Here is a 26,619-nt window from a genome sequence, read left to right as displayed (position 1 = left end):
AACAGGTTTCCACCCCCACCGGGTAAAATGCCTGGTCTCCCTGCCCCGCGGGTGAGGTCACCACCCGCAGGGCCGCTGACTGAGCCCTGCCCGCTGCCTGCTGGGCAGGGCCTTCAGAAAGTGCAGGTGCCCTGGGGGGGGGGACCGCTCCACCCGCTGTTCTCACCTGGCGCCTTTCTCTGCACTCTCCCTGCCAGCCTGGCTGCCCCGGTGGAGCAGCAGCGGGCGGACAGCCCAGAGGTGGCCTTAGCGGGACTCGGGCAGCGGGGTACGGAGTGGGCGCTGGAGGGGCGGGTCCGCCCGGGCTCGCAGGAGAATTTAACGGAAGCCCTCGGAGGGCGGCTACGTGTCCTGCTCACAGGAGGGCTGCCCGGGGGACCTGGGGGCGGGAGGCCAGTGGTGCTGGTTATTCGGAGGGAGGGCGGCCAGCATCCCAGCTCAGGCCCGCGCTCCCCGCAGAACAGGCACTGAGATTAGAAAATTCCTCATTTTTTCCCTCAGTCGCTGGACCCAATACCTGGGCTTCAACCGCCTTGGTCTCTCCTACTCTCTTTGAAAATAGGGCCGGCTACACAGCCAAACATTAACGAGACAATTACTAAATGCTGGAGTTCTACAATCACTAGGTTTAACCCCCAGGCGGTTACAAGGTAACCCGGCTGGCTCGCCCCGCAATCCTGGCGGGGACCCCGGCTCACGGCCCTCACCGCGGCTCCGCTGCGCAGTGGCCCCACCGCTAGATGACCGAGGTCTCCGTCTGCAGGAAGGACTGGGTGCGGGAGCCACGGGGCACCTGCAGGGCGCCCGCCGAGCCGTTCCTGGAGATGGACGAGCTATGCAGCCTGTAGTCCCGGCCGGAGGGCCGGCTCGGGCACAGGCCTCGCCACTTCCTTCTCAGCTGGCTCTGCACCTGCGGGCGAGGGCAAACGCAAGGCGGGCGGTGGGGGTCAGGCGGACGACAGGCTTGGAACGGGACCCCAGGTGCCCTCTAATGCAAACACCTGTGAACGAACCCCTCCCTCTTCCGCCCTTTTCTGTGTGGAGGGTGCGACATTCCTGCCCGCCCATCAGACGCGCTTGGGAGGGTGCGGCAGGGAAAGGGACGCGGGACCCGACCGGGGCCTAGGGGAGAGTGTCCAGGCTGCGGAAACCAAGGCTCCGAGCTGCAGGTTCCAGGATCTTCAGTCCGTAGGACGGCAGCTGACACACCCAGAACCGAGAGAGCTAATTCGGATTTTCAGGGCATGCAGTGCTTTTACCTACGGTCCTGGTTCTGCTCCCTCAGTCCTGGTGAGGGAGTTCCCGGGGAGTTTGGAAAGAAGGAAGGGAGGCAGGTGTAGCAGTCGCTCAGGCCAACATGAGGGCCGCGAGGAACAGCAAGTAGCGGGAAAGGGGGAGCCAGCGAGGCGCCAGCTGGAGAGGTGGCCACAGCCCAGGTGAGTGGGGGCCAGCGGGGCGGGGGGGCGGGGGTGGAGGGCGGGGGGCGGGGCTGAGGAGAGAGGAGCGGGGTGGGGTGTGTGGGGGTGGGGTAGAAGGTGGGGTGGGGGCGGGAACTCAGGGCGTGGGGCGGGGCTCAGGGGGGAGCAGGGCGGGGGCGTGGGTAGAGGGCCAGGCGGGGCAGAGTTGGGAGAAGGGAGTGGGGTAAAATGTGGGGCGGCGGCAGAGGGTCAGCAGAGGGCGGGACAAGGTGGACCCGCGGAAGGACTGGCCGTGGACCCGGGAGGGGCCCCAGACTCCGTGACAGCCCCTGGCGGGCGGCGCAGACCCCCGCACGTGCGGGCAGTGTGAGCGGGGCCGAGACCCCAGGTGCTGGGCGGCGGCACTGACCCCATGGAAGGCTGGGCCTTTTGCAGGGCTGGGGCATTTTGGGGAATTCCTCATAAAGCGAGAATCTGTGCTTGCTTCCCAGAGGTGAGCACTTACTTCACTGTTCAGAAAGCAGTAGAGAACCGCCACCACCAGGCCCTGCAGGTGGAAGGGCGGTCAGAGGCCACTCGCCCCCGCCCCCGCCCCCGTCCCAGGGACGCCCAGCCCCTGCTCACCGCACCTGAAAGGATCCGATGCACAATTCGAACAGGATCTGGTACTTGGAGGAGATCCCGATGGGAAACACGGCAAACACCATGTAGTGGACTCCAAACAGCGGAATGAGCAGCAGGGTGGACTTGGCGAGCCTCCTGCACCAAAGAGAAAGGATCCTGAGGTCCCCGCCCATTCTGGAAAGAACGTGCGAACGGACCGTCAGATCACCTTCCCTCCTACCATAGCGGAGCTCCTACAAGAAACTTGACAGGTTTGGCAAGAAGATACTGGTCTGAGGGGTCTCACTGCCCCTTGGGCCACTAGTTTTAATAGTTGAGACCCATCCCAGCATTTGAAGGGGGGGCAAGCTTTACTTTCAGGTCAGAAGAGCAGACAAAACGGTGGTCCCTTAAGCACACGTGTGACAGAGAGTGTCCCCGTGGAGAGCAGACTCAGAAGTCGGGGAGCCCAGACGGGATCTAATTTCTTTGTCACAGAGCTCTTACCCTCCCTAGTCCGAGCAGATTTTCTCCTCACCGTGTTGTTTGTAGAAAACTAAATAACTGAACGCAACTCCACCCTCCGAGGAGCCCCATTCCTTGTCTGAACCTTTCCCGCTCCCCAAGCGGGTGCTGGTCACGCTCCTCCAGGTCAGGGCTTCCCAGTTCCTCCTGCACCAGAACCTGGTCATGTTAAAACGCCGCTTGCTCCCAGCTCTGAAAGTCTGGGGTGTGACCTGAGAATGCATTTCTGTCAGGTTCCCGAAGATGCTGTGGCTGCTAGTTGGAACCCTGCTTTGAGAACTACTGCGCTAAGGCAGTGACTCTCACAGCTGCACTAGAGAGTCATCTGGGGGGCTCTTCAGCTTCCTCAAGTCTGCCTGGCCCTCATCCAATGTCAGGTCACTGCAGGTGGCTGGCATCTTCCCAGGGGATTCAACGTGGTCCTATGTGACCTTGCTTCTGCCACCTGGTCTGAGGATCAGGAGCACTGGGGTCACCGGCTGGCCCACCAGGTGATGTATATGCACATCAAGGCCCCCAAATGAACCACCAGCAGGTGCTCTAATGACCAGCCTCATCCTGGAAACTCTGAGTGAGGGGTGCCTCCTTGCTCCTCCCCCACCCAACACTTGGAAAAGTCACGAATTTCTTTACATATTTTTGAGTCACCTGCCTCAAACCTAGCACTCAGAGCCTCAAATGTAAGTTCTAGAAATGTGTTCATTTCTCCCAGTTCCCTCAAAAAAACCACCTGTGGTGTTTACCAGAGGCTTGCCTCTGTATTGGACCATCTGCACAAGCCCAGAAGCCCAGCCTACTCTGCAGCAGACGTGAACGCCCCTGGGCAGCAGGGAGAGCCTGCCCACCCTCCAGGCCGCAGCTGCAGATTTGCACGTCTGACTTTACGAGGCCCGCTGTGCCCGCACTGCACTGACACTTCGGCTGGTGTCACCATGCGTGAGGACGGGCCCTGCAGGGAGCTATGCCGTTGGCTAAACTTTAGCAAGAACCTGCCTGAATTCCAATTATCCATCTGCCCAGAAGTGCTTTGTGCTGGTTTTTGGAAAAGGGTTCTAGAGGCTGGGCCCCAGGGACCCTGTGTGGGGAGACCTGTTACTACACTACTGAGACAGTTACAGGGAGAAGAAGAAGACGGCAAAGTACAACCAGGCGAGATCACAGACGTGCTCTGCCTTTTGTGTTATCCTGGAAAAAGACCAGATTCTATTATCCCCACTTTGTTTTGTTTCCAAAATAAAGCATCTGTCTCTAAGACCTACTCAGTGAACTTCCCACAGAACCCGGAGGGAAGGTCGGCAGGGCTGTGAACACGACTAGCAGAAACACTAGGAGTCAGTGTGAAGACAGCCTGGGTGGCAGGCGTGGGGGGTGGGGCCAGGGGCCGCCCAGCTTCTCACCTGAGCCAAGGAAATGCTGCTCAGAAGGACTGCCCCCCACCCTGCGATCTGACGTGGCAACCCATCTAGCCCGGCCTCTGTGGTGGGCTGGGCAGAGATCTCCACGCCGGGCACAATGAGGGGTGTGTGTGTTTCCTAACTCTGTCACAGTACTTATTGCTGCCAGGCACAAAATGTCTTTGAATATTAATTTAGTTAATTGAGTTTTGAATAAAACTCAGTTGATCCTCATAGCCTCAGTGACAATTACACTATTATTTCTACTTTACAGGTGAGGAGACTGAGGCTCAGAGCAGCCCAGTCACCTTCCCCCAGGCCTCCATGACCACTAGGATGCTGCCCGTCTCCCACTCTGTTTGAAGGAGGGGAGGGAGGAGACGGCTGCGTGGGGCCCACCCTCGGGGCAGGCTGGTAACCTGCGCAAGAGCCAGGGCCACACAGCTTTCAGCAGCTGCAGCTCCAACCAGGTCTGTCTGAACCCAACCACTGTATCAGCTGTACCAACCACTCACACCAAACTGATTTTATTTTGTATCTGAGTTGTGCGCTGTATCTTTTCCTTATAAATTCGTGACAGACATGTACATAATCTTCAAGTTCCTTTACTGTCTCAGAGCCTCAAGAATTTTTTTTTTTTTTAGGAAAATTGTTGGATCTCGTAGATCCACAGTCATGTGGAGGAGGCTTAACCTCTGCTCCCTTTCCTGGGAAGGGAGAGGGTCTCAGCCATCCCCAGGCTGTCACTCAGCATGTCCACAAACATCAGCGGAGTCATGATCAAGCACAAGGCCCGACACCAGGTGCCACCTGAGCCCTGAGGTCTGAGGGGGCAGAAGAATTAAACATGAGGTATAAATAAGGTGTGGCCAAGGAGAAAGGTCAGATGACAACGCAGGAAAGTAGGCAAAGCACCTCGAGAAGCAGCTCCCTGGGGGGCATCATGATGGAAGGGGGGGCCTGACAGTTGCCAGGGCAACCTGCCCTCGGACAAGACCCTCCGTCTCTGGGGGTCCCTGTGAAGTGGCCAAGGGCACATGCCTGCGACTGAAGGAGGAGAGCTGGGGCCCTCTGGGCCTGGCTCTGATCTCCTCACACGCGCTTCGTCCTCACCCTTGGGTCCTGGGTGACGAGGTGTGTCTAAGCACATACTCACTTGTACTGGGACTGGTCATTGCCACCAACATCTGGGGATGTCAACTTCTGCAGTAAAATTCGTATAATGCTAACAAAAAGGATGAAATTGACCTGCACAAAGAGAGATGACACATTTGTGTGTGATGCCCCCTGGAAAGGAGGCCGGGATGTCTGTGGCTGAGCCTCACCAGTTTCAGCAGGGCCAGGGCCCAGCACAGCTGCCTGCCGCCCCCCCAACCCCGAGAGCGGGACAGTGTCCCCTGCAGTGTCACATACACTCTGGCCCTGGGCTGCGGCGGCTAAGTAAACTGACTTTGAGATGTGCAACGGACAGACCGAAACCTGGTTCAGCTCAGAGGCTGCACACTTGGTCCTCCCGACGGTGATTCCCCTGAGGGTCCCCTGAAGGAGCAGTCTCCTTCTCACCCACCCCCTTCCCTGAGACTCCACCCTGAAGGTGGGCTGAGCCCACTGTGGAAGAGCTCGGCCTTGGGGTTCGGGCCTCAGAAGACCCAGGAGAACTGGGCTATTTATATTTACTTCTGGGCAGCAGCCCGCTCTTTGCCCAAGTGTGCAGCCTGGAGGGTCACTCGTGTTTCAATACAGAAATGACTTACTATAATGGAAATTAAAATTGGTGTTCGTATAAGCCACCAGGGAACACTGTGGTCGTTGGTATCTCAGCAACTGTTGAGAGAGGGAGTCACATTACCATGGATGATTCCAGCTACAAATCCAGCACAGGCTAAGCGCACTGCCCGGGACTCACCCCTTACAGGGTGCTTGCAAAACAGAGCCCAAAGCCCCCTCCCCTCCTCTCCCCTCCCCTCGGGGTTGTTAGATGGTCCCTCTTGACTGCCGTGCTCCACCCTGAAGGCACAATTGCTCTGCACTTAGAGATCTGCTGATGCAGAGGCAACTCCAGAAGCTGGGAGAAGGGGCAGGCCAAGCCCTAGGAAGGCCCACAGCCTGGGCGTTGGCACAGCTTTCTCCAGCTGACATCGCAAAGAGAAGTCTGCCTTCTGAAAATCAGTTCTCCTCAGCTCCCAAATGTTTAGTATTAGTATCTTGAATGAAAGCACAATGCCATCAGAATAGCTGAGGCAGGCACTGCCAGGAACGTTTGTCCAGTAACAGGTTTCAGTTTTGCTTTTCAGCATAAGGGCTGGCTCCAGCGGGAGGCTGGGGTTGGGTGCTGGTGAAACGCCTCCCTTGTTCCCTCGGTCACCCGCACTCCCTCCCAGCAGGGGCAGAGGCCCACCCTGGACCCCAGCTGGGGTTGACAGTAGGATGTGGGGCTCCTGGAACCCACAGGGCAGAGGGGAGGCTTCCCACAAATGCTGTCTTAGGCCTGCAGCCCTGGCCCACCCTGTAGCTGCTCCTGGTGTGGGAGTGAGCCAGGCCGAGGCCAGGAGAACTGCCCAAAGTGCCAGTGACAGATACATGTCACATAAACTACAGCCATACAACTGGACTTTGAGAGGCTCATTACCAGAATAGACAACTGGTAGACCACAGCCTCGTGGTGGGAACTCTTGGTGCCTGAGTTTGGGGTCTTGTTCTGGCTCATTGTACTCACCAGGCAGAATGTCTGCGGCCCTAGGCCGGCTGCGCTGTCTCAGAGGGTGGTTCCCAGCTGGCCATTGTGACCTGGCTCAACACTGGGCTCTGCGTTTGCTTGGCGCCCTTTTGTGAATACTGCTCCAAGCTCTGGGACGCTGTTCTGTCTCTGCCCGGTTTACCCCAAACTCAGCTCTGCTGTGAGACCTGGTTCAGTCCCATCTCTCCCATGGCTTCTCCAGATGAAGTTCAATGTCCTCTCCATCAGGTATTCAAATCCTCAGCTTGGCCACATGTGCTGCCTTCTGATCAGTCACGGGGCCTCTCCCTAGTTTCCCAAGACTTGGTGATGCCAGGAACTTAGCGTCACTAGATGGATCTCAATTAAAAGGCAAAGATACGGGCCCAGCACTCACCCTGTGTCTTCTAACGAGAGCCTGGCTGCAATCCACGCACCTGTGCAGACAGTGGGGATGCCTGCAGAAAGACACCTGGTTACCACCACCCACGCTAGTTCCCTGGACCAGCCCTGCAGGGACAGAGTGAGCCTTCGTCAGCCCAGCCATCAAGGACCAGGGCTTTCTGATGAGCAAGTGGAAGCTCTTCATAATACATACAAGTTTACGCTCATGCCTGATGAAGCAGTGAAGATAATCTGAATGCTTTGAAAGCTGAACCTTCACGGGCCTGAAACAAATCACCATTTTTTTGCGGGTGTCTGTGTCAACGTGCTGGCAAGGCTGTGTCCAGACATGGCGGTGACCTGAAGGGGTGCTCCTGGCTGTGAGTGTGGGGGTCCCGCAGCTTTACCCCCTTTCCAATTCTGGTCAGTGTGGAGTCCCACTGACGGGCATGTGGTCGGGACTCAGGATGGACGGCCCCCTGCTCTTTCTCCTCCCAGGCCCCTTCCTTCTGACTTTCCCAGCATCAGGGTACACCTCAGCCAATGAGAGAGCAACCTGGTTCTCAGAAATATTAATGTACTGGCTGCAGGGACCTCCAGTGGCCCTAGGAAAGCTCTTCCTACAGGCTCAGCAAAGTGTTTTCGAGCTGAAAGAGTCTGCATTTACAGGTCAGAGAGGACGGAATCAGGAACCTGGAGGGTTTGGGGGTGGCAGTGTGCGGCAGGGCAGGAGTCCTTACCCCATCCAATCAGGAGGTAGGCCACAAAGCGTCAGCTGGGGGAGAATATGGCCACCAGGAGGGTGTGGAGGTACAGCCCCTCCATCAGCAGCCAGCAGAAGTTGGCCATGATGCAGTACTGGAAGACCACCAGGCTCAGCTTGCAGCCCACCTGGAGCCAGACAGCAAGAGACACACACTCATGGCAGGCAGCGCCGGGCAGGGTGCAGCACGTGCTCACGCCCTCCGTGTAACCCAACCCTGACACAGAGGTGTGAACCCAAGTGTGTGCGTGTCAGGGCACGGCTGGCCGGGGTCGCTGGAGGGTAAACACCAGGTGAAGGCAGATGCCCACGTTGTCCCGGAGGTGATTTGTAACTCTGAGGGAACACAAGCGGCACCTGGCACAGCCTCTCTCTACCTCATCCCACCTCCTTGCCGCCTGCATCTTCATCCTCCACCCTGCACCCCCACCTCTCTCCCTCCTCCTCCCCTCCCTGCACTTCCTCCCCTCCCTCCTCCTCCCCTCCCTCCTCTCCCCTTCCCCCCTCCCCTTCCCCTCCCTCTTGTCTCCCCTCTGCACCTTCTCCCCCTCCCTTCACCTCCTCTCCCAGCTGCATCCTCACCCTCAACCCTGCACCCCCACCTTTCTCCCTCCTCCTCCCTCCCTGCACCTCCTCTCCCGGCTGCAACCTCACCCTCCACTCACTCCCACTTCTCTTTCTCTGTCTTCCTCACTGTCCACTCTTAACAAGAGATAGGAAAATAAAGGGGAAAAACAAGAGAAACCCAGCAAATAAATTTTCCCCAGGCGTTTCAAAAGGGAAAAAATATGTGTTACACAAAATAAATATATTTTAATCTCTCAGAACCCCACATAAGTAAACATGTCAGGTATTTCTACATCATGAGCAAACATGGCATTGAGGCTTATAGTCACTAAGCTCATATAAATGTTCTACAAATCCAGCACTTTATTTCTATTTTTCTGTATCTTTGCAGCCTCCTCCCCAGATATGTATCTGTGGGTGGGGTGGACACATCCACATACGTGTGCAGATACACTCTTATGTGTATGTGTGTGGATTTACTCATACGTGTGCATGGAGCAGATGTGCTTGCAGGAGATGCGCGGCGGCTTTCAAGCTGCTGTCGGGCTGGAAGGAGCTCTGGCCCGCGGAGGCTCCATTCTTTCCAGGACACCCAATCCCGTTACCTGTCCTCGTTTCTCTTGCCTCAGTTAAGCATGATTCGGTTTCTTTCTAAGGTACGGCACGGACGGCTGTTACCGTGTACTGATGCTGCGTGCGGGGAGTGTGGTCTGGCACGTGGAGGCTGCCCACGGGCCACCGTAAGTGGACAGATGCACATCATAACACAACTGTGAAAACAGGGGCAGCAGCCCGGGGCCTCGGGCCTCAGCACCACCCGCTCATTGGAACAGTGGCAGGAGTGTGTGCTGCGTGTGGAGGGGGAAGAGCTCTCCGCCTCCCGGAGGAGGAAACCATGGGGCCCTGCTGCTCGTCCAGGGGGGCGGGTCCCACACCCATGGCGGTGTCTCCCCCTTTTGCAAAGCTGCCCAGCACTGTTTGTTACAATTTCAATACAGATGCCCTTTGATCCGTCCAGTCCCCCTCCAGGGCCATCTGATCGAGGGAGAAGCACCAGTGCGCAGAGACATCCGGGCGGTGATGCTTGTGGCGGCAGAACGTAGAAAACCAAGGTGGGCATGCTGTTACTGGTGGGACGGCTACAGTTTTATCACACCTCACGCTGGGTTCAGGGGAGATCCTGAGACAGGGGTAGACACGGAGGATTTCTGAGATATCCTGCTGAAGGAGGAAAGATGCAGAAAACATGTGTTTAAGGTGATTCCAATTCCATTTTCTTGGGAAAATGTTTAAAATGCAGCCTTTGCTCATCCACCAGTGAGTGCTCCCAGGACAGGAGGTCTGGGGAGCCATGCGCTGTCTGCTGATCTCATCTTCTTCAGGCCTGGAGGGGCTGAGCAGCCACGTGGCCGGGACAGTGCCCCACAGGGACCTCGCAGGTCTGCCAAGTCCAGCAGGTCCTCACCCTGCTCCGGGAGCCTCCCACCACCATGGCCAGGCATCTGGGGACCACACTGGTCATCCACGGGGGCTCCTGCTGCTGGGCAGCTTCCAGGTGGCCGTCTGGTCATTCATTTCTCTAGACTAGAGCATGACTTCCACAGGACTTGGATGAACCCCAAACCAACCAGGGCAGAGAAGGAGGCCCACATGTTGCAGGGCGGGGCCATAGTGGGGAGGGGATGGGGCTCTGTCCCTGGGTCCACTTTCTGATCCAATAAAGACACTGGCTTCTCGGAGGCCAAGCTGATCGAAAGGGATGGAACAGCCGCACCCACCCCAGGGTCGTCAAAGGTAAACATGTGTCCTCCCGGGCCAACAGGACATGAGGCATCTCCCTAGGGTGCTGGGAAGACTGGCAGGTGCTGGTAGGAGCGAGTGAACAGGATATTTTACTTGAATATGTGACAGTGATGGTTGCAGGGCTGAGACAGCAGGTGAAGTGGGCCTTGGCGCCTATGCGGGGCTGACAGCTGGAGCCTCACTGTGCAGCAAGCAGCAGACGTGATGGCTGTGGCAACGTCCACTTGTGTGGTGTCACATGTCCTATGTCCACAGCTGCAGACACTCGCCAGACGTGGCTCCCCCAGCACCACGCAGAGCCCTGACCAGCCATCCTTCCCAGGCGGGATCCAAAACATGCGATGGAGCAGAGTCTGGAGAGTGTGTGAGCTGCACACACATGCCAGTGTGTTTCTGCATGCATGTGCACCTTTGTGCATGTTTCCGTGTGTGCCCTCGTGCACACGTGTGTTCTGGGCACTGCTCACTTCCCCTCCTCCTGCCCCTTCTGCCTTTTCACCTGGGGCTGTGAGCCCAGGGCCCTCCACCACGTGCAGACCCCTAGCCCAGCCTCCAGCCACTGCAGAGCTCAAGGCCTCTGAGTTTGCCCTGACTCTCTGGGCAGGTGGGGCTCGGGGCAGGGACACTGGTTCCCGTTGCTCCCCCATCCCTCAGTGGGGGCCTGGCAAGGTCCTCAGTCTACGCAGCAGGAGACAGTTGAGGGCACAGCTCTGGATCAAGTGCCTGGTGTTTGTGGATCCATCAGGGACACCGTGTCCTTTAACAAAGAGCCAAGTGGGGAGGGCTCCTTCAAGCAGAGGTTTGAGACGCATGGAGAAGTGATGGAAGGTTCTTGGCAGGAGGGAACCTGGGTCTCCCGCTCCTGGTGCTGGGCGACCCCCTCTACACTCCGGGGACCCCATCTGGGGACAAAAGCCCTGTAGCCCCACCTCCACCCGGGGGCGGGATTTGCCAGGTGGAGGATCTCCTCAGTTTTATTATTACGCTCAGTCCACACGCGTGGCTGGCAAGACTGCCCCCAGATGTGTATTTACGTGCAGGCCTCGGAGCAGCCTCCACTATCTTAAAACCACAGTGTTTCAAATCTGTTCTGTCCAGGGCAGCGGTGCCAGTGGGTGAACCCACCGTTTGGAATGCGAGAGGGGGCCAGCTTTCTGGCTCCGAGTGAGAGAGGCGCCGGCCCCGGAGCCGGGATCACGGCGGGGAAGACGCTGCACGGGGACTCCATCTCGGAGGAGCTCGATAACCGCACCGCGCTGAACTGGCCCCAGAGACCCACGCGCGGCCACCACAAACCTCGCCTGCACCTGTGGAAACTGCTGGTTCAGATGCTCATCCCCGTGTCGCTAGCTGGGCGCCGCGGGCACTGTCCCGCACGGGAGGCTTCCTCCCAGCCATCGGGGAAGCACCCACTGCTCAGGTCTCGGACATTTGCGGAGAAAACACGGGGGAGCGGGAGGGCGAGAGGACGTGTGTCCACCTGTGCCAGGACCTCCCACCCCGGAGTGGCCCTGCATCCCGCCGGGGGGTCCGTCGCGGGAGCCTGGCTCTGCCGGGGGCCTGCCTCGCGCCCGCCCTGCAGCCGCTGGCGGTGCTCGGGTCCTGCCAGTCCTGGGCCTGCTCCGGCCTCCGGCCAGTTTCCTCTCCTTCCGCACCGACTGGGACCTCGGACCCGGGCACCGGCGCCGGGACTTCATCCCAGTGAGTATCCCCACCCACCTTCAGGGAGAGGACCCTGCCCGGGGACAGCCTACCCAGGAGGACGGCTGGTCGGGGCAGTGCAGCGTGCCGGAGTTGGAGTACAGGATGTCGTCCTTGACCAACACGGAGAGAGCTCGCAGGATGAAGGAGAGGAACAGGTTCAGGTGGATGTAGTTCCGGGTGCAGCGCAGCTTCCTGCGGGGGTGGGGTGGGTGGGGGAGGGGCGCGGGGGAGGGGGAGGGAGAGGACGTTGGGGACAGGGAGGGATGTGGGGGAGGGGTGAGGGTCGGAGGGGAAGGGGAGGAGATAGATGATCACTGTTTTGTGCACACTTTAGTGATTGCCTCTGTGGCTTTAGTCTTAAGGCTTCTTTTTTATGGAAGTTATTTATCTAACCGTTCCTTATTGTATATTTAAGATGTTCTTAGTTTTGCATTATGGTAAATTTTTTTCTTACATAAGTCTTTTTCCTTATTTCTGACTTATCTCTTTAGAAGCAAGATTTCAGGATAAAAGTATGAAGCAAAGATGTCTCGAGACTGCAGGGGCCTGCACCCACTTCACAGTTGTGAAGACCACGTTGTCTTTACAGCAAACTTCCTGCAAGGCCCACAGCAAATGACCTGTCTTTGAACTTAACTTTATGCGATATTTTGCTTCTCTAAAAAATTCCCAGAACATTTTGTTTATAATTCTTTTACAACACTTAAATTCTACTTTGCAGAAGACTTAATTGGATATTTGATTTAACTCTGACTTTTAATTGTTTGGAGTCATTAAGAAACAAACTGCCCCACACAAATGCACTTCCAAGATCATTAAACATTAACTCTGGTTAAGTAAGGTTAAGGAAAGTTTAAAAATTTTGAAGAATGTTAAAAAATGTATACTAAAGTGGTCTTCCACTTGTGGCTACTAAAGGGGAGCTTATCTGACTACCCTCCCACCAAGGGGTCAACACGATTTTAAACTCTGGAGAGTAGCCAAAGCAGCTGGGACTCGAAGGACAGGCCCCTGGAGAGGAGGGAGGCATGGAGGCCCTGTGGACACCCACCCCTTGTCACCTCTGCTGGTGGTTAACTCATGTCTCAGGGCACAACGACCACTTAGAAAGCAGAGGCTGAGAGCTTATGACAATGTCACTGGACAGAATGGGCCACAGAGGAAGTTAAGGGATTTCAAGTAACAGATGCAAGCAGCAATCATTCTGGAGAAAAGGGAAACACAGAAAGTCCAAATTTCAGCAGGCAGTCACCTACTGAGGCTTTCCTTCTTTTATTTCCAAGGTGTTCATGTGCTGCTTGAGCAGAAGAATCCCCAGGTTTTCATTCAAAACCCTGAAGTGCTGTGACTTAGGAATAATGACAAACCAGAAGTAAACTGGCCTTCACAGAGCCTGGAATACAGCCTCAAATCAGCTCAGTCCCTGACTGTCTCAGGCTGGTCTGCCCATCTTGCTAGAAAAATTAAATCCTCTCTGTAGTCAGATGTAATCAGAAGCCTTTATAACTTAATTATTTGTGATTTCAATAATAAATTGCCAGGTATGCCAGAAACAGGACCAAATGATCAAATGCAGTTAAAAAGGAAAAGCAAAAATGAAACAAAGGACAAAAAGAGAGCCAGTTACTGGCATTTTAAGACATAGACTATAAAATTACCCTGATTAATATATTCAAGAAAATTGATAAAGAAATGAATTTTATTATAGAATGGAATTGATTATAAAAATCAAATGACAAACTGAAAACTTAAAAAAGAACCTTGAAACTAAGAATAAATTACTGGTGTAACATTAGACACAATAAATCAGAGTATTAGGAACTGGAAAATAGATCAGTAGACTATGTCTAGATTAAAGTAGAGAGAAACAAAATAATCAAAAATATAAAGAAACAATAGGAAATATAAGGGAAATGGTGAAAACATTAAAAGTGTGAAAATGGAGTTTCAGAAGGAGAGGAGAGAGAATAAGGTAGAAACAATATTTGAAGAGATTCTAGCCAATAATTTTTGAAACTGATAAAATATAATAAGAGACTAAAGAAATTCCACTAACCCCAAGGAGAATTACAAAGAAGACTACACAAGTCCCGTGATAGTGTAAATGCTGAAAACAAAAGACAAAGACAGAAATCGTCAAAGCACCCAGAGAAAGACACATCCTTCAGTGGAGTAATGGTGAGGCTTTTTCAAAAGAATTGATGATGTACATCTTTAATGTGATGAAAGAAAGTAACTGCCTACCAAGAATTCAGTACTCTCAAAAATATCCTCAGAAATGAAGGCAAAATTAAGATGATTTCAGGCAATCAAACCCTGTGAGAATTCATTGCCAGGAGGCCTGTGCTGAAGGAAACCCTAACGGGAGGTCTTCAGGCAGGAGGAAGATGGTCCCAGGTGGAAACATGAAAACACAGGAAGAACAAAGAGCAAGGAAGACAATAGACGATGACTCTAAGCAAACACCGACTTTGGAAACAGCAGCAGTAGTAACCATGCCTTGTGGAACTTAAAATACATGCAGAATTAGAACGCAGAATAATGACACAAAAGGCATGAGGGTGAGCAGATATAAATGCTATAAAGTCTTGAATTGACTGGGAAGCAGTACAAATAGTCATTGGAGGTTTCTGCCTATGAGACAAGGATGCATGTTGTAAATGTGGTGTGAAAACTAGAAGAACACTAGAATATATAACTGGCAATCTAAAAAGGAGAAATTGGGATAATAAAAATACTTGATAACTTAAAAAGAAGCATGAAGTGATACAAGAGAAACAAGGCACAGCTGAAATAACAGAGCAAAGACACAGAAGGTGGACTGGAACTGTAAGCTGTCAGTCAGTAGTCTAACTGTGAGTGTAAAAATACTGCTCGTAAAAATAAAAAGTCAGACCAGAAATAAAGAGCAGATCTCAATTAAATGGAGCTTTAAAACACTCACATTAAATACAAAACAGGAAGTTCAGATAAAAGCACAGAAAACAATACACTTTGCAAATATCAAACAAAAAAAAGCTAATATAACCACATTAATATAAAAGTAGATTTTTAAGGCAAAAGGCATTACTAACCATGGACAATTTCACACGAATATATAACATTAAATAGGTATGCCCCTAATAACATAGCCTTAAAATATATAAAGCCAACAGTGAAAGAAATGAAAGGAGAAATAGACAAGCTCACAAATATAGCTGGATATTTTACTGCATATCTCTCAGTAACTGACAGGACAAGTACTTAAAATAAATAGTAAAGATTAAGAATATTTAAATAACATGATTGATAAATGATGTGAATGACACCTTTAACATACAAACCAATAACTGCAGAATTTACACTGTTTTCAAGTGAAAACAAAACTTTACTAAAATAGACCACATTCTGAGTCATAAATCAAGTCTCAAAAAATGTCACAGGGTTTAAGTCATGGGGTATGCTCTTTGATTACCATGAATTAAGCCAGAAATCATTAGCAAACTGAAAAGGAAAGTAATAACAGATTGGAAGTTAAGCTATGAATTTCTATAGCCTATGAGTTAAACAAGATAATCAAAAGAAGAGTTTAGAAAAATTAGAACTAAATGATAATGGAAAACACATCTTTAACTTGAAAGATGGAACTAAAGCAGGTCTGAGAGGGAAATTTGTAGATATAAATAAATGCATTTTAAACCAAGGAATGCTGAACATCTAACTTAAGAAGCTAGAAAATGAACAAATCAAAACCAGAGAATGCAGGAAGAAGGAAATAATAAAGATAAAAATGCAAGTCAGTAATAAAAAGCATACAAGAGAGGAAGTTAAAGGTAAAAATCTGTTCTTGGAAAACACAACTGATAAAGCTTTGCACAGGAAGATACATCAAGGTACAAAGAAGGAAAATACAGCTGGCTCACACCAGGAATGGAAAGGAGACAGCAGTATAGCTCTTACACACGTTAACAGTGTAGTGAGAGAATACAGAAACGTAGATGAAGCAAACAGATTCCTTCTCATGACTAACGTAAGAAGAAACAGAGAATCTGAATCATCATGTGTCTGTTTTTAAGAATTTGAACCTAAAATAAGATTAAAACTTTCCCACAAGACAACTCTCAGCCCAGATGGCTTCCACAAATGTTACGGAAGAAATAACACCTTATCTAACCCAGACTAGTCCAAAGAATAGAAAAGAGGGGCACCTTCCTATTCACCTGTGGACCAGCACAGCTGTCAAGTCAAAGCCCAATGTTACGAGAAAGGAAAATTATAGATCAAATTCATGAATGTAGATGCAAAAATCCTCAACAAGATGTTAGTAAATTACACCTAGCCATGTAATAAAAGGGTGATATATCACAACCAAGTAGGGTTAATTTTAGGGATAAAAGCTACATTTAATATTAGAAAATCTATCTATGCAGTTTTTCACATTAAATGAACAAATGATAAAAAACCACCTGCTCGTCTCAATATATGCAGAAAAATCAGTATGAAATTCAGCACCTATTCATGATGAAAACTCAGAAAACTGGGAATCGAAAGGAATGTTCTTAACCTGGTACAGCGTATCTTCAGAATGTCTGCTGCAATGTCATGCTTACAGTGACACTGTGAGCTCAGAAAGAAGAAAAGGTGGTCTCTTAGCATCATTTCTATTCAACACTGTACTTTACAAAAACAGGAGTTTCACATAGAAGAATCCACATGAAGTTACAGGATAATTATTACATTTGTAAATAAATTTAGCAAGGCTGCTGAGGCAAGATTTAGTATGCAGAAATCAATTCCTTTTTTAGAAAGTTATATATACACAAATATATACAACAGCATAAACGAATACTTCATATGACTATTAGGAGATGCCCAATTCGATAACTCAGAAAACCACAGAACACTATTGAAAGAAATTAAGGAAACTCAAACAAATGGAAAGGTCTGCTATAATCACTGATCGGATGACCAAAGCTGTAAAGACATCCAGTCTATCCAAGCTCATCTATAGATTCAGTGGAATCAGAAGTGAAATCCTAGCAGGATTTTTTTAGTGGCTACTGACAAGCTGATTTTTAAAAATTCACATGTAAGTGCAAATGAGCAAGCTCTTCCTAGTGTGAAAGGAGAGTTGACAGACTTACACTGGGACTCAGGACTTCTCACAAAGGCACAGCAACGGCAGCAATGTAAAAATGGCTCAGTGACAGACGGGAGTGTCCCGTCCCTCGATACACGGTCACAAAGGCACCATTGCAATGCACGGGCACAGGGTGGCCTTCCCAGCAAATGGTCCTGGAGAAACTGAACACACATACTGCAAAAGCAAGTGAACCTTAACCCCTGCCTCATGCTGTACACAGAAATACATCATCAGTGGATCCTAAAGCTCAACATGAGAATTTAGGATAGTAAAATTTCTAGATGATGACTAAGAACATGCTAGAGATTTTTAAACAGTCTCAGGAAGCCCTGACTATGCAATGCAAGTGGTCAACAGACGTCACTAAAACAAAGAACTTTCGCTGATCAGAAGACTCACTAGGAGAGTGTAAAGTTGAACCACAGTGCTGGGGATAAAAGCTGTGACACCCATGTCTGACAAAAGGTTCCACTACAGGTTTCCACTCCTAAAAATTAACATAAGAAAAAAGAGACAGCTAAATAGAAAAATGAGCAAACACTTGGAATAGTACTGCTAAAAAAGTTTCCAAACATACCCTCACCATCCACCAAGGAAATGCCAATTAAAACACAATTCTATGTTATGATGGACCCAACTGGATGGCTAAATTTTAAGAAGTTGGCAATAACAGATGGTGGCAGGGAGGTGATGTGAAAGGAATCTCCACACTGCAGGTGCACGTGTGATGTGTCTGGGAAGATTACATCTCTGCAGAGCCTCGGACCGCACACACAATGTAAGTATAAGATAAATGTAAGTGTAAACATAAGTGTGCGCACATACACACACCCCCACAGCTAAATGCGCAAGACACAGTGCATGAGGACACTCACAGCAGCATTACTTGTCTGAAGTCAGCCATGTATCTGCAGACAACTGAGAGAATAAATACGTTTTATTATCTTCAGACAGCAATGAAGAGTACAGAATGGCCACATGCAACAACATGGGTGAATCTCCCTGCAACAGGCTCAGTGAAGGGATCTGGAGGCTGGGGCTTCCACTTTGTATGATTCAAAGACAACATTTTCAAAATGAGGCAAGAGTAACGTGTGGTGTCAGGAATCTGAATAATGGCACCTTCTGGGAAGCGAGTGGTTACAGACACAGCGTCATGAGCACGGCTGCGGTGCCGACAGTGCCCTGCACCTTGGCCTGGGTGCTGAGCTCACTGAAGACCAGCATCACACTGCAGGTGGAAGACATACCCACTTCCCCTAGTGTGTACTTCCCGAATAAAAGTTTATTTTTATGTATTTAACACGGCTGCAGAGCCTTAGCAAATGAAGACATTAAGTATAATGCACAGCTGCTCAGGTCTCGGAGCAGTTCTGCAGCTGTGTGACCCAGGTCTAAAGGCTGCTGGACCCCTGCTCCCGGTGGTGCAGCCGCTGCCCCTACTGCATGTGTCTCGTGTTGGGGGCTCTCACCCCTCCAGGTCACTTTTCCTTTCTTTTCTCCTCCCCTCCCTCCTCCCCACGTCTTTCCCCTGAGAGGGGTTTGGGATTTACTGCTGTCACCCGGGTCTGCAAGCCACCCAAGCAAGTCTTGCTGCCCAGGGTCTTAGTGATGGTCTTCACAGACGCTGTTCACTTGAAGTTCCATCTCGAAGTGCGGCTCTGCTAAAGGACGGTGGATGTACCTGACAGTGAGTTCCCCGGTGAGCCAGGCGGGAATCTGCCCCAATGCAGGCTGCGAGTGGGCCCTCGAAGGTGAACGGGGTGCAGGTGGTCATGAATCGGGGCTGTGCCCTCAGCAGCTCAGCAGCCTGGGGCGCATGGCACCTCTTGGGCCTCCTTTCTCTAGCTGGCAGAGCTGGGACGTGAGAGCACTGACCTGGTGGAGGCACTGTAAGGGCTAAACTAATAAAGCACACAGCGCAGTGAGGACTGGTGCTGCCACATCCATGCCTGGACCACAGGGCATGCTCAAGGATGTCAGCCACAATGACCCCCTGCGACTTCTGCACAGAACTCGGCCCTGTGTTTGTCACCCAAGTCTGCATACACTTTGCAAATGGGAAGAAATGAGCAGCTCCATTTCTCTGTCCTTAAAGTAAGAGCATGTCTGCTTAATGCTTTCTTAGCTCATGGACTATTATGGAGAATAAATGTTCAATGACTGCAAAGAATTCTGTTTCCTGGGTGTAATTACTGGGGCAATGGAGCATATTATTTTCATAAGATGGATTTTAGAATCAACTCACTCTCACAGCTGTCCAGGGAGGTGACATCGGGTGAGCAGGTCTGGCCGATGTTGGCAGGAAGGTGCCCGAAATGAAGGCAGAGCTGAGAACTGCATACCAGCCTGGGCCCTGGGCACTTTTTCTAGTGATTGTTACATACTGGACCAGCAGAATGACAGGTTCTTTTTTTAACCAAGAAGTGTCACCTGCAGGTGACTAATGACATCCAGGTATAAAAGATTGTGTTGGATACACGTAAAACCATTTGAGATTCTCTTAATGCATCATGTCCATATTTGCAATAATTCCAAAATGCTATCAGGCTGGCTAATTAAATATGTCACACAGTACAAATCTGAGGGAAGCTGCTGAGGTCAAGTATTTGGATTGCTCAAGATTAGAGCTCTTTAAAAACAAACAAATTTTTCTAATTCAAGTTACCCTATGCCAGCTTACCTCCCTAAATATTTCCTTTCATTTTTGTATTTCACAATTTCAATATTTAAAAATGTACAGCAAAATACAGAACATAGCAGAACAAATATTAATATTGTATCAGCCTTTTTTAAAGAACTAAAACATGATGGGTCATCCTCACATTTTTCAAAGTGCAGTTCTGGATTAAAGGCATTGCCTTGAGATTCAGCCAAGATGGTGGAGTAGATGGACCTTGAGCTCACCTCCTCTCATGAGCTCACCAAAATCACAAAAACAAACATTGATTAAAAAAAGACTGGAACCTACCCAAAAAAGATCTTCTATTACTAAAGACGTAAAGAAGGAACCACAGCGAGACAAGTAGGAGGGGTGCACTTGAGATGTATCAAATCCCACACCCTCGGGTGGTGACCCACAAACTGGAGAAAAATTATATTGCAGAGGCCCTCCCACAGGAGTGAGAGATCTGAACCCCATGTCCGGCTCCCCAGCCTCCAGGTCTGGCACTGGGAGGAGGAACCCCTAGAGCATTTGGCTTTGAAGTCCAGTAGGTCTTGGTGGCAGGAGCCACAGGATTGGGGGAAACAGAAATTTCATTCTTGAAGGGCACACACAGTATCTCATGTGTACCGGGACCAGGGGCAAAAGCAGTTCCTTCATAGGAACCTGGGCCAGACCTGCCAGTCTTGGAGGGTCTCCTGAGAGTGGCTGTGGCTCACCCTGGGGACATAAAAGCTGGTAGTGGACATACTGGGGAGTGTTCATATGTATGTACTCTCTTGGAGGCTGGCATCTTGGGTCTTGGGTCACCAAGACCTGGCCCTACCTAAGAGCCTGTAGGCTCCAGTGCTGGGACACCTCAGACCAAACAACACACTGGGTGGGAACACAGTCTCACCTGTCAGCAAACTTCCTGAGCCCACAGTCACCTCTAGACAAGCCCCTTGACACAGCTCTGCCCATCAGAGGTTCAGTCTTACCCACCTGTGGGCAGACACCGGCCCCTCCCACTAGGAAGCCTGCATGAGCCTCTAGACCAGCCTACCTACCAGGTGGCAGACACCAGAAGCAAGAAAACTATGATCCTGTATCTTGCAGAACTGAGTCTGCAAACACAAATCCAAAACAATTTACAAAATGTCAATAAGAACATATGTATCAATAATTACCTTAAGTGTAAATGGAATAAATGTTCCAACCAATAGACAGTGGACAGATTCTTAGAAAGGTGCAATCTCCCAAGACTGAACCAGGAAGAAACAGAAAATATGAACAGACCAATTACCAGCACTGAAACTGAATCAGTAATTTAAAAACTCCCAACAAACAGAAGTCCAGGACTAGATGGCTTCACAGGTGACTTCTACCAAACATGTAGAGAAGAGTTAACAACTATCTTTCTGAAACTGTTCCAAAAAAGTGCAGAGGAAGGGACACTTCTAAACTCATTCTATGAGTCCACCATTACCCTGATACCAAATCTTTGTGAAAAAGATATCACAAAAAAAAGAAAGAAAATTACAAGCCAATATCACTGATGAACATAGATGCAAAAATCCTCAACAAAATACTAGCAAACTAACTCCAACAATACATTAGAAGGCTCATATGCCACGATCAAGTGGGATTTATCCCAGGGATGCAAAGATTTTTCAATATCCACAAATCAGTGTGATACACCACATTAACAAATTGAATAAAAACCACATGTTCATCTCAATAGATGCAGAAAGAGCTTTTGATAAAATTCAACATCCATTTATGATAAAAGCTCTCAGAAAGTGGGCATAGAGGGAACACACCTCAACATAATAAAAGCCATATATGCCAAACCTACAGCTAACATCATACTCAGTGGTGAGAACCTGAGAGCATTTCCTCCAAGATCAGTAACAAGACAAAAATGTCCATTCTCATCACTTTTATTCAACACAGTTTTGGAAGTTCTAGCCACAGCAATTAGAGAAGAAAAAGAAATAAAAGGAATCCAAATTGGGAAAGAAGAAGTAAAACTGTCACTATTTGCAAATGACATGATACTATACATAGAAAATCCTAAAGATCCTACCAAAAATTGTTGGAATTAATAAATGAAGCCAGTAAAGTTGCAGGATACAAAATTAATACACAGAAATCTGCTGCATTTCTATACACTAACAACAAACTATCAGAAAAAGAAATTAAGGAAACAATCTCATTTACCATTACATGAGAAAGAATAAAATACCTAGGAATAAACCTATCTAAGGAGGCAAAAGACTTGTATTCTGAAAACTGTAAGACACTGATGAAAGAAACTGAAGACAGCACAAACAGATGGAAGGATACACTATGCTCTTGGATTGGAAGGATCAATATTGTTAAAATGACCATTCTGCCCAAAGCAACCTACAGATTCAATGCAGTCCCTATCAAATTACCAGTGGCATCTTTCACAGAACTGAAACAAAAAAATGTTAAAATTTTTATGGAAACACAAAAGACCTGGAATAGCCAAAACAATCTTGAGAAAGAACAGAGCTGGAGGAATCACACTTGCTGACTTCAGACTATACTACAAAACTGCAGTAATCAAAACAGCATGGCACTAGCACAAAAGCTGACACACAGATCAGTGGAACAGGATAGAGAGCCCAGAAGTAAACCCACACACTTATGGTCAATTAATCTACAACAAAGGAGGCGAGAATATACAATGGAGACAAGACAGACTCTTCAACAAATGATGCTGGGAAAACTGGACAGCTACAAGTGAAATAATGAAATTAGAACATTCTCTAACACCAGGAACAAAAATAAACTCAAGACGGATTAAATATCTAAATGTAAGACTGGATACTGTAAAACTCCTTGAGGAAAACATAGGCAGAACACACTTTGACATAAATCACAGCAATATTTTTTTTGACTCATCTCCTAGAGTAATGGAAATAAAAACAAAAATAAACAAATGGGACCTATTTAGACTTAAAAGATTTTGCACAGCAAAGGAAACCATAAACAGAATTAAAAAACAATCTATGGAGTTAGAGAAAATATTTGCAAATGATGTGACTGACAAGGGCTTAATTTCCAGAATATATAAAGAGCCCATTCAGCTCAATATTAAAGACAAAAACCCAATCAAAAAGTGGGCAGAAGACCTAAATAGACATTCCTCCAAAAAAGACATACAGACGGCCAGCAGATACATAAAAAGATGCTCAACACTGCTAATTATTAGAGAAATGCAAACCAAAACTACAACAAGGTATCACCTCAAACCAGTTCGAATGGCCTTCATGAAAAAATCTACAAATAATAAATGCTGGAGAAGGTGTGGAGAAAAGGGAACCCTCCTGCACTGCTGGTGAGAATGTAAATCGGTGCAGTCACTATGGAAAGCAGTAAGGAGGTTTCTTAAAAAACTAAAAATAGACTCACCCTATGATCCAGCAATCCCACTCCTGGGCATGTATCCAGGGGAAACTCTAACTTGAAAAGATACATGCACCCCAATGTTCACAGCAGCACTATTTACAATAGCCAGGACACGGAAGCAACCTAAATGTCCATCGACAAATGACTGGGTAAAGAAGCTGTGGTACACTTATACAATGGAATACTACTCAGCCATAAAAGAGAATGGAATAATGCCATTGGCAGCAACATGGATGCACCAAGAGATGATCATACCAAGTGAAGTCAGTCAGACAAAGACAAATATAGGATACCTCTTATATGTGGAACCTAAAATATGACACAAATGAATTTAATTACAAACCAGAAATAGACTCACGGACATAGGAAAAACCTCTGGTTACCAAACAGGAAAGTAGGGGGCATGGATAAATTAGGAGTTTGGGATTTGCAGATACACACTACTATATATAAAGTAGGTAAACAACAAGTTCCTACTGTACAGCACAGGGAACTATACTCAACATCCCATAATAAACCATAATGGAAAAGAACCTGGGAAAGAACAGATATGTATGTGTGTGTATAACTGAACCGCTTTGCTGTACACCTTTGACACAACACTGTAAGTCATCTATACTTCAATTTTAAAAAGGCATTTTTTTTCTTTCTGAGAATTATCAACACCTGGTACAGCCGGGATGCGTGAAATGAGAGCAGCTGAACGTAAGGACTTCCGCTGAGTCTCAGCCATGCTCATCGCCTCCGCTCATTCATTTTTCTTCCAAGTATGGATTTCCTAATGTCCTAAAATCACTCCTTTTGTTGTAGCACTGGTTTTATCAGAACATTGGCCAACATTTGAACTCTATTCTAGCAAACAGAAATAAGATCTGTGGGGTGTGGAAGGAAGAGAGAAATGGAGTCAGCATTGCTAGCCTCTAAACTGAGGCGGAGGCCACGGCAGGAGCGGCGCTGGGCACGTCTCAGTGGATAGAGTCTCAGCTCTGAGCACTTATGTCCAAACAAAGCCGCCAGAAGATCTCTACAGAAACGAAAGATACTTATCAGACTCCGACCCTAAATAACTCGAGAGATCCTACCCCTCAAGGACAAACGTTTCCTCCTTGCGTCAGAGCCAACCATAATTCCTGTCAGACAACCATGGCAACTGTGATTTCTACCTTTAATGGCTCTTTCTCTTCCTCAGAATGCTTTCTCCATTTTACCCAAATCTGTGTCTCCCAGATTGCAATTCCTAGAAACCCAAAAAGCTCTCTGTTTCCTACAGATGATTTTATGACAGGTGACCAAAACCCTGTTGAAATAAGCTGGATATTATCCGTTTTATTTAATGCTGGTGATGCTTAAGAAACAGATTTAATCCTAAAAACTAAAAGCTCTTCCTAGGGAGAAGTTCCTGCCTCCATTCGCAAGCCCTGACCACCAGCTATACAACGTCCGTCATTAGTTATCAGAGACCTACTGAAGATTCAGGTGCAGGGAAACCAGAAGGCATTAAAGAGTGCCCACCACAAGCCCTGTTGGCTCCGTCAGCTTCCATCCTTCACAGGCACACAGAGAGGTTAAGCAATTTGTCCACGTCACACAGCTGCTAAGAGACAGACCCAGGATTTGAACCTGTCCTCATGCTCCTAAACACATCACAGGGTCTCTCAACGGCGCTCCCACACATAAGCCCAGACTTCCGTGCTTCCGAGTGGGAAGGGGAAGGCCAGGCTGCGTCTTTATATTCAAAGTATTTGCATAACACTGTGTTTAGTAAATAAAAGTTGAACTGGATTCCTATCCGTGGTCAGTATTGTCTCCTCATAGAAGAAATGCAGGGGACTTTAATAAAAGCGCCAGTGTTAGTTAGCATCACATTTCACTCTGGCGTTCTCCAAGACAGCCTGACTGGCACAGAGGAGGGCTTGGAGGCAGTGGTGTCTGCCTCCTCCGATGGCCGAGATGGCATAAGTGGATGATTTCCCGTCTCATGTTTTTGGCAGAATTGCTCATTTCTGCTACTTACCTGAAGAGGCAAAGAATTATGCTGCTGGTTGTAAGGGAAATCAGAGAGACACTGTAGCCCAGGGTGTAAATGGCCTTTACCAGAATATAAAACGTGATCTGAAAGAGAGGAAAATAAATCTGTAAGTCACGCTGGCAGCATCGGACCCTACCGTGTGTTCCCTCAGGGAGGCTGCATACTGCGGATGCCGGAACGCGGGACAGTGACCTCTCAGAGATCCACTTCCGCCCTGAACCCCAGTGGTCCTCTCCCCTAAACACCTGCTGTTCCCGATAATTCACTGTGAGTGCCCTGGGGTGGTTCCGCAGCAACCCTGTCTGGAGGGAACCACCGGGGGAAGCTGGGGAGGAGGCAGTGCTGGGCCACGTTCAGGGAGGCCTCAGGCACCGCGGGGTGGGCCACGCTCAGCAGTCTGGGGTAAGACACAGAAAACAACTGAGCTTGTCTGGACGTCGGGGATGATGCCTGCTGAGGCGGCGCTGGGCACAAGTCCTGCGGTCGTCCCTGAGGCCACCTGCCTACAGAAATGGCCAGTGCAGTTAGAAACAGGTGACGTCCGGGGACAGGATGGTGCTCCTACAAAGAGACACCCACCCTCCACCGTGTGCGTTCTCATCCCTCGATTAATCCTCGGCGAGATTGAGCCCTTAAATCAGTGCAGACGGCAGAGCTGAGCGTGAGAGAAATGGCCCATCCAGCCTCAGAGGCGACCCGTTCCGAGGCCCCAGTCGGTGTGCGGGTTTTGTTGTTGCTTTGAGCCCACAGGGGAGGAAGCGGGGGACCAGCTGGGGTTCCAGAATGTTCTGGAAACCTCCGATTGTAGGTTCCATCCTGTCCCAGCCTCCTCCCCAGTGGGGCTTACGGATGGGGTGGGGGCACGTCCACGGGTCATGCTGTGGGGAGTTCGGGTTAAACAGTTGGAAATGGAACACTTCAAATCCGCCGAGAGCACAGGAAGCAATACGGCGACACGCACCTGCAGACAGACTCCGGACCCACCACTGCGCCAGACCACGGGGCCCGGGCCCACCTCCCGGGGCTCCAGCACCCCATTCATTCCAGCACCCAGCATCTTCATTCTTAGCCCTCTGCTCTTTCCTTGACTATTCTGAGTCTTAACCCATGTTTTAGATTTTAATACGTTTTTGAGATATAGTTTACATACCATAATTCACCTTTTGGCTGAAATGATCGGACAAGGACTTTAAAGTCTATATGTTAACTATGTTCAATGAGGAAAAGAAAGATGTAGTATTATCAGATAAAACCAACTTCAAGACAAAGAGAAGAACATTTGGAAGAATAAAGAAGTCACTTCATCAGGAAGACAAGTAATAGTTATGTGTGTATAGATCTAATAATTCAGCTTCAAAATAGTTGACAGAATTCAAGGGAACTGCCCCCCACCCAGTACTTGATAGAACAACTAGGTAAAAAAATCTGTAAAAACATATATTATGTGAGGAAAACTAGCAACTGTGCTATCCTGATTGGTAGTTACAGATCACTGTACCCCTCCTA

At 49.3% G+C, this 26,619-nt stretch overlaps 1 protein-coding gene across 1 annotated transcript; it reads right to left on the bottom strand.

The window, feature by feature from the left end:
- Nucleotides 1–736: 736 nt before the first annotated feature.
- LOC102528947 (vasoactive intestinal polypeptide receptor 2) lies at nucleotides 737–26,176 on the bottom strand. The gene is given in 10 exon segments (XM_072951652.1): nucleotides 737–910; nucleotides 1,924–1,965; nucleotides 2,048–2,177; nucleotides 5,097–5,188; nucleotides 5,695–5,764; nucleotides 7,054–7,114; nucleotides 7,781–7,931; nucleotides 11,928–12,069; nucleotides 25,099–25,196; nucleotides 26,075–26,176. Coding segments are annotated over 10 exon segments (1,062 nt in total).
- Nucleotides 26,177–26,619: the final 443 nt, after the last annotated feature.

This window comes from Vicugna pacos, chromosome 29 (assembly GCF_048564905.1).
Source record: "Vicugna pacos chromosome 29, VicPac4, whole genome shotgun sequence".
Lineage (NCBI taxonomy): Eukaryota > Metazoa > Chordata > Mammalia > Artiodactyla > Camelidae > Vicugna > Vicugna pacos.
The sequence above is the reverse complement of the archived record's forward strand: the minus strand, read 5'-3'. Positions and strand labels throughout refer to the sequence as shown.